Consider the following 12,715-nt stretch of genomic DNA (forward strand, 5'->3'; position numbering starts at 1 on the left):
TTCCACTCTTCTTTGAGGATACAGCTTAAGAATGCTAATGCAGTCTGTTCACCAAAGGGGCCCTACTCTAAGTTTCCATTTTGTGGTAGCCCAGGAGATTACTTCTTTATTGCATAGTATTTTCTCTCTAGAACAGCTGAGAGCATCACCACAAAGTGATGCAAATGTAACCAAACACTCCCCTTAACAAAAAGCCAGACCTGTTAGCTTTGCCATTGCATGTGTAAGAAAAGTTAGACCTATTGGTTTCGACAATGCTTCTTACCTTTACTTTGACTTTCAACTTGTTACGGTAGTCATGATTTAGAAATAACACTCTTTTATTGTGTACATTTCATTCATGTGTGACTTGTCCTTGTAGGTAAGAATGTTGCCTTTACCACACTCACCCCTTTGGGCAGACTGTCCTAAGGCTATACCCAGAGAAACAGCATCATCATCATCATGAAGCTGAAGACCAAGGACACAGCTATCATTAGTGCACGTGTGGTGGCACTGGGGTCCAACAGCATTGGCCCACTGCACCACAAATATGGTTGTTTTTTATTCATCAGCCAGGCTTGTGGGCCCATTTTCCATGCATATGTTAGTGTTCACAGCACCCTTGATATAGGAGACCCTTTCTAGAAGAATGGCTACTCTTAATCCAAAGAGGCTTTGAGCTCCAGCGTTCATTCCAACCACGGCCTTTGCCGAGAGATCTCAGGCCAATCACCGGCTATTTAACTGTGCGCTCGGCATGCTACGTCACAGCTCACTTTGCATTCTGGGAACTTCGAGTGACAAGAAAATGCAGATGATTTTTCAGAACGGTAGGCTCTGCAGTGGGTAGGATTATTGTTATTTTTTTTGGTTGCAATTTTATATAGCGTGGACATGGACCGAAGGCATCAGAGCGCTTTACAGCAGTAGCATGATACAAGGGTACAGTAAATTACAGTTACAATTATTATGTTCAGACACATTGCATGGGTAGCTGTAACCAGGATGGTTGTACGGCATTACAACGCGGGCTTTTACCCCGCATGCCATTACAACTCAGTTTTTACAACGCAAGTCGTTACAACGACTTGCGTTGGGGGGCGCTGGATACACGGTTCAAGCATTGATTAAGATGATGTGGGACACAATGAAGGTAGTTCGTCTACTGGATAGAGTATGTAGATATGGTCGTGGGTGACAAACCCAGGGATATTTGACCTGTAAGAAGGTAATGTACAAAAAATTTCATTTTTTTGCGATTCCATGAGGATTTTGTTAAAGCACCCTTGAGTTACGAGGATTCTATCTAGAATGAAGGTAATTGGATAGTTACCTCCCTTCCTCCCATGGACCCAGAAGGGCTACTACCGTAGTAGTACTACCTGAAGAAAGAGGTGCTGCACACTCTGCGATATGTTCCTGGGGAAGGTGAGCAGGTTCACACCGCTGCAGTCCACAGAGTCAGCTAGGGCGCAGGTGCAGTTGGCCGGGCAGTGGGTGATGTGGTTCCTGGGGGTGATGCTTGTCCCAGGGTGTGGAAACCAGTGTAGGTCTTCATCATCTTGCCTTCCAAGCAACAAAAACGAAGGGATCTCCAACAGAAGGATCAGAAGGCTGGCACAGGTGATCTGCTGGAGGAAGCACAGTGGTGGGAGGAAGGACAGTGAGCAAGTAGGGAGGAAAGGAAGACAGCACAAGGAGAGAAAATGTGAGGTGCAAGATTGGGGATCAATGAAGGGAAGGGAGACAGAGAAGGGATCAAATTGAACAAAAGGACAGAAAAAGGAGTTATTAAAGAAAGGCAGAAAACAAGAAGGGCAGAAATAAATAGTGGGTAGAAAAGAGGAAGAGTAGGTGAAGTGTAGAGAAGAAGAGGATAGAAAAGCGAGAACACAATTAATGCAACAAGGGAATTAACAAGGAGAAAAGGGGGTGAAATGGACAGAGTGGGGGAAAAGCATAAAAGAGAGAAAGAAAGAGAGTGATAGAGAAGGCAAGATAAAAGCAATGGGTAAGAGTAACGGTAGGGTGATTGGCAGCAAAAGGGGGAAGGAAAAGAATAAAAGAAGCAAGTGAATTAGTGCAACGAGGGTTACAGGAGGGCAGTAGTTGCGGAAAAGTAGAAAACAAGCAGGTGAGGAGGGGAAGTTAGGGTATATATGAAAAAAACCAGCAACATAAATGTGCATTACAAAATGCATTACAGAGCTATAAAGTGAACATTTATATAGTGCTAACATCTCAGACTATCCAGAAAGTGTAGTGCTAGTACTGAGAGCTGCCGTGGCAGGGCAGCACCGAGATGCACTGGTACAACGGTGTGTGGGTTTCTCTACTGTAAGATCAGGGGGTGATGAGGGTCAGCACTGCCGAGCTGTGCATTAGACCCAGTGCTGGAAGAAGAGGAGATGACAGCTCTGGAGATAGGTTCCTCAGCAGCCCTGTGGTCAGGGGCTGAGCTTCGAGGGGGGGGGGGGGGGATTGGGGGTGTTCGGGGTATTACACCTCCTAATGTATTATCTAGTAAGTAGTTGGGTACAGGTGGTTTTAGGTGGGTATAGTGGGATATTCGTCGATTTCACCTGGAAGTTTTACATACACACACAGACAATAAAACACATGCACTCACTCTCTCTGTCGTCTCTGTTTTGAAGGACTGAAACATATTACCTATTTTGCAAATTATTGTGTTTTAAATACCCCTAAGAGTTCGCACTCCTCCCCCTCTCCCCTGCCTCTTAAGCCCCCCTCATTCCCTGCGTCTCATATAATACATTTCAGTGTGATACGCCAATGTGATAGTTGGGCTATCTAACGCTCACACCCACCAATCCTACTGCAATAGAGCCGCGCCTGTCGCTCATCCACAGCCTGGAAAGGAAGAGAATCTGCTGGTCAGGACAGCAGGTCTCCAGACTGGCACGGAGTGTTCCTAACTCTTTTGCTACTTGTTCTTTTTAGGCCACGGCCTGATGCTCCTTGTTGGCATGCACACTTTTATTTATTTGACCTACTTAAGAATAAATGGAAAAGGCACAAACTCTTTTGTCTCTGGAATGCTATCGTGATTGCCAAAAAAGTAGCAGTGTGCCTCGCGGTTAGAGATCAACTTTTTAGAAATAGCTACATAGATAGCATCTCCTAGTACAATGTAGCCTGTGCATTCAATTTTCTTGCGATTCGGCACAACTAGCAAAGGACGGTATAAATGATTTCTTATAAGGCAGAATTTTAATCGTCGCAAATGACTAAGAATTTAATGCAAGTTATTACTCTGATGTTTACTTCATATAATTATATCTAACAACAAAGGAGTGACTACTGTGACTAATCTCGAATTATAGCCAACAAATAAGAAAAACTACAAAAAGGGGGGGAAAGTGTGTGCAACATGAAAAAACCAAAGGTTTTTATATAAAACCCTCACTCACCCGTCTATTGGGTGACAAGCTTCATCATCGGGTTTCACCGGGCGGGCCGAATGCCTACCCGGTGTGCTACGACACCTGCGGTTGCAGTGGATCTGGTTTATTTCAGTGTGAGAGGTGCAATACGTGATGGTGGTGAAAGTTAAAAGAGTGCGGACTTTAACCAAAACCAGACTTTAATAAAAGTTAGAGTGAGCACACATTAAAATAGTTGTGGACAGGCTTGACTATAAATTTGAGCCAAATTGTCCATTGGGTGTGTCAAAGGGTCGACATGTTTCTGCTCACTGTAGCCAAATCGGCCGAGCTTTCTTCAGGACCAAGACAAATAAGTGGTGAAAACACTGGGCGGTGTACGCACGCTAAGGCGTACTAACCTCAGTGTCAAGAAGGAATGTAAAACTCACGGTTTCTGTGCCGGACTGCCCTGGTATTACCAGGTGTCCGAACCTGTAGAAATAAAAGGAAAAAGAAGCATACAAACAAACATATTTTAGAAAACAATGCATGCAGCCTTTTACATAAAGGGATTATTTTGGGTTTAAATATTCACCCAGGCTGATGTGCACACCACGTTTGTGACCCTCTAGAGTGTTTAAATATATGTCCTTGGTTTATTCACCGATTATTTTATCCACATATTTAAACATTGTGAAATATATTTCACTAAAACGAGGATAAAGGCAATGGCCCAATCTGCCCTTTAGCCCAATTCTCATGTGCCCGATATGGGCTAAATGGCGTCTCGTGTCAAATTAAGACTGACGTCAAATTGTGATTTTCACAACAAACAAGGAAAAATGTGCAGTTATTAAAAACGGCTCATAAACAATAAGTCGTATACATTAGATTAAAAAACACCCAGTTAAGGAGATCTAGTGGCGCAATATATATAGAAGGATGAGAAGATAGAATATTTACGTGAAAGCAATTTGTGCCTCACTTCATGGGTCCGGTGGCAGGGGTTACTTCACATCCGAGAGTGCTGATAAACATAAGAAAGAAAGAAAGGTCGTCACACGCAAAATGCCGTACCGCCCTGTGTGGCAAAAAGCTGGTACGCTGCGTTCAATCAAACCGACTTCCACTTACTTCACTCCAGATGGCTCCCCGCGTGTGACCTAACGTGGTTCACATCCACCGCCCGAATAGTAGTGGGTAGGTTCTGCTCGTAGGTAAATAAAGCGGCACGTCAAATCACGTGATTACGTGGGCGGATCCCACGTACCTGCAGTGTCACATGATTTATACGTCAAATGATAGTGGAGACTATCGTTAGAGAATTTAAAGGGCCAGTGGTAATATATCGAAATATGTCAACCAACTTTATTGCGCTAGAGTGTGAAACACTCAGATGATTATACCTTACGCCAATACAATGCTATTATAATAATGTACGAAACATAAGGTATTTACAGTGAATGGCGCAATTTCTGCTGTGATTAGGATCCAAACTGCGGATTGAGTCGGCCGACTAGGATAAGCCTAGGAGTGGACATTCACATACTGGACATTCAGTTAGCGATGCTAAGCCTAGGGGTGGACATTCACATACTGGCAAGTCAGTTAGCGATGTATCACAGATCCCCAAGGGATATTGTCATTCAGTCCTCGTAGGTGGGTTGAGAGGCGATAAACCCATCGCTGTTCTTTTTCGAATAGTGATTCCTGCACTCTGGCACTATCATGTACTTGTTCGACTACTGTCCATTTAATGTCATTTGGAGCATGATTTGCTTGGATAAAATGTGCATTGAGTTTGGTGGTGTTTTTTTTTTACACCTTATATTGCTGCGATGTTCACAAATCCGTAACTTTATGCGTCTTGTAGTCATTCCTATGTAACATAGTCCACAAGGACAGGTAATTAAGTAGACTACGTTACAAGAATTGCAATTCCTATGTTGTCGTAGCTGCCAACATTTTCCAGGCTCCAAATTCAAAGTTTGTGTTGGAGACGTAAGGTGGCACACACTGCATCCACCACAAGGGTGGTGGCCCAATACTGGGGGGAGGCCCCACGCATTCAGTACAGTGTTTTCGGTCGGTCCTGATACCTTGGTTGGTCGTGTATGTACCAATGAGTCCCTCAGGCTTCTCGCTCTCCGATAAGAGAAGAGAGGTTTGTCCCACTTGTGATTGTTACTTGTTAGGATCTGCCAATGTCTGTTTATGCAGCGACTAACTGTATTGGATAAAGAGTTGTAAGAGCTGACGCATGTAAGAGGAATGCTGTCTTCAGAAGTCTTTGGGTTATCTTCTATCAGAGCCTCCCTCTGTTGGTTTCTCGCCCGTCTACAGCTTTTATTCAATATTTTACTCGGATAGCCAAGTTTTTTAAGCTTCTTGGTCAGCTCAAATGACTGATCTATAAAATCTTCTATCTCACTACAATTACGTCTAAGACGTAAATATTGCCCGAAAGGAAGGTTTTCTCTAAGCGGGCGAGGGTGGAAGCTAGTGAAATGTAAAAGATTGTTTTTTGATGTTGGCTTCTGATAGCTCTTAGTTTGTAACCGGTTGCCTGTTCTTGTAATTGTGACATCTAAAAAAAACATCTCACTTTTGTCATAATTGTGAGTGAATTTCAGATGTACATTACACGTATTGATCCAGAATAGGAACTCTTGGAGTCGCAATTCTGATCCACTCCAGATGACTAACACATCATCAATGTAACGGCGCCAAAACGCCACATTGGATGTAAAGGGGTTGGAAGTATGCAAAATGTGTTTACTTTCAAAATCAAATACATATAGTCCTGCCACACTAGGGGCAAAAGTGCTGCCCATCGATGTACCCGTGGCTTGGAGGAAAATATCATTTTGATATTGAAAGAAGTTTCTCTTCAGGGCTAATGTAGCACAATCAACCACAAATGAAGGTGGGGTCTTGTAAGTCCATTCAGAACTATTCAAAGTGTTCATAATCACCCTGATGGTATCATCCTGTGGGATGCACGTGTAAAGGCTTTCGATATCGAGTGATACCAGAAATACGGGACCATCAGGTAGAATTACTTCATTGAGCATGGCTAGTAGGCTTTTTGTGTCCTTTAGATAAGTACTGGTCTGCTGAATGAGTGGTTTTAAAAAGAAGTCACAGTATTGAGATAGTGGCTCTAATAGAGAACTAATCCCAGAGACGATAGGTCGTCCTGGTGGGGGTGGCTTGTTCTTATGAGTCTTAGGTAAGATGTAGAAATACGGAACCTTTCCTTCAGAATTAGTAAGGAAAATGGCCTCTTGTCTGGAGATAAATTGACTGTGTTCTGCTTCAGACACTAGCTCGATAATCTCATCCCGAAGGGCCTCCGTTGGGTCTACATCTAAAAGTATGTAGTTGGTTCTGTCGCTCAAAAGCCGTCCACTATGGGGGGAGGAGTGAAGGTGGATTTCAATCGGAATCCTGTATCAATCCACCTTCACTCCTCCCCCCTATACTGTGCCATACGACACATAAAACCACTCATTCAGCAGACCAGTACTTATCTAAAGGACACAAAAAGCCTACTAGCCATGCTCAATGAAGTAATTCTACCTGATGGTCCCGTATTTCTGGTATCACTCCATATCGAAAGCCTTTACACGTGCATCCCACAGGATGATACCATCAGGGTGATTATGAACACTTTGAATAGTTCTGAATGGACTTACAAGACCCCACCTTCATTTGTGGTTGATTGTGCTACATTAGCCCTGAAGAGAAACTTCTTTCAATATCAAAATGATATTTTCCTCCAAGCCACGGGTACATCGATGGGCAGCACTTTTGCCCCTAGTGTGGCGGGGCTATATGTATTTGATTTTGAAAGTAAACACATTTTGCATACTTCCAACCCCTTTACATCTAATGTGGCGTTTTGGCGCCGTTACATTGATGATGTGTAAGTCATCTGGAGTGGATCAGAATTGCGACTCCAAGAGTTCCTATTCTGGATCAATACGTGAAATGTACATCTGAAATTCACTCACAATTATGACAAAAGTGAGATTTTTTTTTAGATGTCACAATTACAAGAGCAGGCAACCGATTACAAACTTAGAGCTATCAGAAGCCAACATCAAAAAACAATCTTTTACATTTCATTAGCTTCCACCCTCGCCCGCTTAGAGAAAACCTTCCTTTCGGGCAATATTAACGTCTTAGACGTAATTGTAGTGAGATAGAAGATTTTAAAAATCAGTCATTTGAGCTGACCAAGAAGCTTAGAAAACGTGGCTATCCGAGTAAAATATTGAATAAAAGCTGTAAACGGGCTAGAAACCAACAGAGGGAGGCTCTGATAGAAGATAACCCAAAGACTTCTGAAGACAGCATTCCTCTTACATGCGTCACCACTTACAACTCTTTATCCAATACAGTTAGTCGCTGCATAAACAGACATTGGCAGATCCTAACAAGTAACAATCACAAGTGGGACAAACCTCTCTTCTCTTATCGGAGAGCGAGAAGCCTGGGGGACTCATTGGTACATACACGACCAACCAACGTATCAGGACCGACCGAAAACACTGTATTAAATGCGTGGGGCCTCCCCCCAGTATTGGGCCACCACCCTTGCGGTGGATGCAGTGTGTGCCACCTTACGTCTCCAACAAAAACTTTGAATTTGGAGCCTGGAAAATGTTGGCAGCTACGACAACATAGGAATTGCAATTCTTGTAACGTAGTCTACTTAATTACCTGTCCTTGTGGACTACGTTACATAGGAATGACTACAAGACGCATAAAGTTACGGATTTGTGAACATCGCACCAATATAAGGTGTAAAAAAAACACCACCAAACTCACTGCACATTTTATCCAAGCAAATCATACTCCAAATGACATTAAATGGACAGTAGTCGAACAAGTACATGATAGTGCCAGAGTGCAGGAATCACTATTCAAAAAAGAACAGCGATGGGTTTATCGCCTCTCAACCCACCTACGAGGACTGAATGACAATATCCCTTGGGGATCTGTGATGCATCGCTAACTGACTTGCCAGTATGTGAATGTCCACCCCTAGGCTTAGCATCGCTAACTGAATGTTGAGTATGTGAATGTCCACTCCTAGGCTTATCCTAGTCGGCCGACTCAATCCGCAGTTTGGATCCTAATCACAGCAGAAATTGCGCCATGCACTGTAAATACCTTATGTTTCGTACATTATTATAATAGCATTGTATTGGCGTAAGGTATAATCATCTGAGTGTTTCACACTCTAGCGCAATAAAGTTGGTTGACATATTTCGATATATTACCACTGGCCCTTTAAATGCTCTAACGATAGTCTCCACGATCATTTGACGTATAAATCATGTGACACTGCAGGTACGTGGGATCTGCCCACGTAATCACGTGATTTGACGTGACGCTTTATTTACCTACGAGCAGAACGTACCCACTACTATTCGGGCGGTGGATGTGAACCATGTTAGGTCACACGCAGGGAGGCATCTGGAGTGAAGTAAGTGGAAGTTGGTTTGATTGAACGCAGTGTACCAGCTTTTTGCCACACAGGGCGGTACGGCATTTTGCGTGTGACGACCTTTCTTTCTTTCTTATGTTTATCAGCACTCTCCGATGTGAAGTAACCCCTGCCACCGGTCCCATGAAGTGAGGCACAAATTGCTTTCACGTAAATATTCTATCTTCTCATCCTTCTATATATGTTGCACCACTAGATCTCCTTAACTGGGTGTTTTTTAATCTAATGTATACGACTCATTGTTTATGAGCCGTTTTTAATAACTGCACATTTTTCCTTGTTTGTTGTGAAAATCACAATTTGACGTCAGTCTTAATATGATATGAGACGCCATTTAGCCCATATAGGGCACACGAGAATTGGGCTAAAGGGCAGATTGGGCCACCGCCCAGTGTTTTCACCACTTATTTGTCTTGGTCCTGAAGAAAGCTCGGCCGATTTGGCTACAGTGAGCAGAAACATGTCGACCCTTTGACACACCCAATGGACAATTTGGCTCAAATTTATAGTCAAGGCTGTCCACAACTATGTTAATGTGTGCTCACTTTAACCTTTATTAAAGTCTGGTTTTGGTTAAAGTCCGCACTCTTTTAACTTTCACCACCATCACGTATTGCACCTCTCACACTGAAATAAACTAGCTCCACTGCAACCGCCGGTGTCGTAGCACACCGGGTAGGCATTCGGCCCGCCCGGTGAAACCAGATGATGAAGCATGTCACCCAATAGACGGGTGAGTGAGGGTTTTATATAAAAACCTTTGGTTTTTTCATGTTGCACACACTTTCCCCCCCTTTTGTAGTTTTTCTTATTTGTTGGCTATAATTCGAGATTAGTCACAACAGTAGTCACTCCTTTGTTGTTAGATATAATTGAACTGGGGTAGAGATGTGTCCTTTAGCCCTTCCTCTCTTGTTGTTTATCAGTACTTCATATAATTAGCAACATATCTTAACTCGTTTATTCTGTGTGCTATCATGATGTGAATTAACTAATGCATGTATCAACGGTGAAAGGTGGAAACCCAGATGGTGTCTCTTTCCCCAAAAAGCATCTAGATTAAAATTTACAAAATTATAATCTTGCTGAGGCAGTGGAGTAAGCAGGTAGGGCTGGGCCAGATTCTGAGATAGCGGCATATCAGCCATAGCCAGTCATGTGAGCTGGCCCAGCCCTAAATCTGCTCCACAGAGGACACCGGATTGTTCTAAAAACTCTAGACTTTCCTCCAGACCAGTCTTTACAACCCCAAAAATATTTAGATGTGAAAGTGTTTGATGCTTACTTCCCATAGAGCGCTGAAGCAGCTAACTGGAACGCACAAGTCAGTGTATGCATATTTTAAAACTAAACTAATCAAAACATGTAAAGAAGGACCATTCAAGTCACAAGGATGGACAAGTTATAACTTAATAGAGATAAAAGCTCCACAGATAAGCAAGACATATGCGGGTTCCTTAACTGGCACTGAATTGCAATACATAATAAAATTATATGTAGAATGTCACATTGCTAACATGAAATAACCATCACATCCCTGGATATAAACTGATGTTTTTAGGTCTAGCTATAGACAGCTTTGGCAGTTGGAAGACTGCATGTCATCAATTCTTTCAAACACTAACAATAGGAAGTAGACAGAGAAAGAGAGTTTGTTTTGTATCATCTGCCTTTGGCTTTGATGTCTTTTTCATGGTTTGCCATTGTGCTAACATCAAGATCTTGGAATTCTCTAGATAGTTATATTGCCCCTTTGTGCTTGGGGATGGCACATAGATAACGTATTTAATTTGTTTAGAGCCAGTGTGCTCTCCGATGTATTTACTTTGCTGACACAAAAACATTGTGCTTGCTAGTTTATGTTTTCTTCATGAAGAAGTGTGTGTTGTTTGGATGAACAAAGCAAACACAAGGAGATGATGGAGTGTGTGCTGAACCTTTTCAAACACTCACTCCCAGTCACAGATCTGGGTTGAATCCATCATCAGTCTTTAGCTCAATTCGCCACCCCAGTTCAGACACAGCTATATGCAAATCACTCTTGACCCTGTGCCTCATGGGAACAGTCCAGCCCGAACTGCCAAGCCATGTCTTCTTTGGACCAGAAACAAGCATCTTGGGACCGGTTTCGGGGTAACACCCCTCATCAGCCAGGCTAGCCTGAATCCAGTGGCAAAGTGAGCAAGGGACCCACGTCTGGGCATACCCTGCCAACTTAGGGCAAACAAAGCAAACACAAGGAGATGATGAACTGAGTGCTGAAACGTTTCAAACACTCACCCCCAGTCACAGTTCTGGGTTGAATCCATCATCATTCTTTAGCTCACTTTGTCACCTCAGTTCAGACCCAGCTATATGCCCCAAGTTGGCAATGTAGGAAAGTTGGATCTGCTTACAATGGTTACCCCCACTTTTTGATGGTGTTTCACTGTTTTTCGACTTTAGTCTGGCTGGGGCCCTGCTATCCAGGGCCCCAGGCTATCTGCTTCCTCTCTAAATTGATTCCATGTACAATAGGTACACTCTAGTTTGGTTACTGAGGTACCCTTGTGAGTCCCTAGTATATGGTACACTAGGTACTAAGGGCATAGGTACCCCAGAGGCCTACCAGAGGCTGAAGCATATATTTTGCCACCCCTGGGAAGCCTTCTAAAATGGCACCACAGGACTGCTACTGCAGCCTGAGTAAGGTAGTACATGCACCCCTTACTATGATTAGGTTACCTAAATCTACCTTTAATCACTGACACCTATAAACCTATCAGTCACTCCTATGGCAGGCCTTATCAATCCTGAAGGCAGAGTGCTTTGTTTTGTGTGAGAGGGTGCCTATGCATGAGCTGGGCCCCTCTGCAGCTTTCAGAGCCTATTCTCTGAGGCTGTTGTTCTGTGATGCAGACAGACCATATACTCTTAAATGCATTATAACCTCGTGGTAAATGCTAACTTTGGAATGGCTGCATGGAAACATGTCGTGTTTGGTGTCAAACACTTTGGAATCCTACCCCCCGCTGGACTCCTAAGTATTTGCAGCCCAGGAAGAGGATTTCCAGACTTCTCGAAGGCCGACCCAAGTCCCCAGCAAAGCTGAGACCCTTAGCCCTCACGAGTGACATGGAACCGGAACCCCTGGACACCGTGCACTTTGCTAGTGCATTGACTTCCCAAACTTTCCTGAAGTTGTGCTTTGGGCTACTTGTAGCCCAAGCCCCGAGTACCCTCTGCACCAAAGATTGTAGGCCTACACTCCACAAGTGTTCCGTGAGCCCGCTTCTTGCATTTCCGCTCAAGGCTCCTTCGCGATCCCTGCTCCATCGACTGGTGGGTCCCCTCGAAGTTAACTCTAATTTTCCTTGGGCTGCACTGGTTACTCCAGACGTGCCCTGACTCCCTACCAAGTGGTGAGTCCCTCAGACCTTGCTGGTCTGCACCGAAGCCTATTTCTGCTTTCTGCGTGGGTTGCTGTTGCCAAGGCTTGTTGCATCCAATCCGGAAACCGACACCGCAGCACTCAACATCCTTCGTGGGACAGCTCGAATCCAGAACCTGGTCCTCATGGCTGAAGTGTCAAGCTTCAACTTCTTCACCTGAAATCACCCGTCTTCGGTGGGCATTCGACTATCATGCCCCTGGTCACTGGCAAGTGACCCAGACTCTGTCCCCGCTGCTTTCAGGTTCTTCTCATCTTCGATCCAGGCTTGGATCACTTTCCACTTGGACGCCTGCAGCACTTTGCAGCAGATCGCCATTGAAAAAGACGACGAACCCGACACCAAAAGACACCTATGCACCCAGCTTCCCTGGGTGAGGTAACACGAGTACTCCGGTG

The 12,715-nt window shown here is 43.9% G+C and overlaps 1 protein-coding gene across 4 annotated transcripts in view; it reads right to left on the reverse strand.

Moving 5' to 3' along the window:
• The window catches only part of PODNL1 (podocan like 1), a 302,248-nt gene that overhangs the window by 143,980 nt on the left and 145,553 nt on the right, over positions 1–12,715 (reverse strand). For all 4 annotated transcript variants that reach the window (XM_078685604.1, XM_078685610.1, XM_078685601.1 and 1 more), the window contains one exon: positions 1,365–1,610. In XM_078685604.1, the coding sequence (XP_078541730.1) occupies positions 1,365–1,610 (246 nt within the window). The remainder of the gene's footprint in view (positions 1–1,364; positions 1,611–12,715) is intronic.

This window comes from Lissotriton helveticus, chromosome 1_1, assembly GCF_964261635.1.
Source record: "Lissotriton helveticus chromosome 1_1, aLisHel1.1, whole genome shotgun sequence".
Lineage (NCBI taxonomy): Eukaryota > Metazoa > Chordata > Amphibia > Caudata > Salamandridae > Lissotriton > Lissotriton helveticus.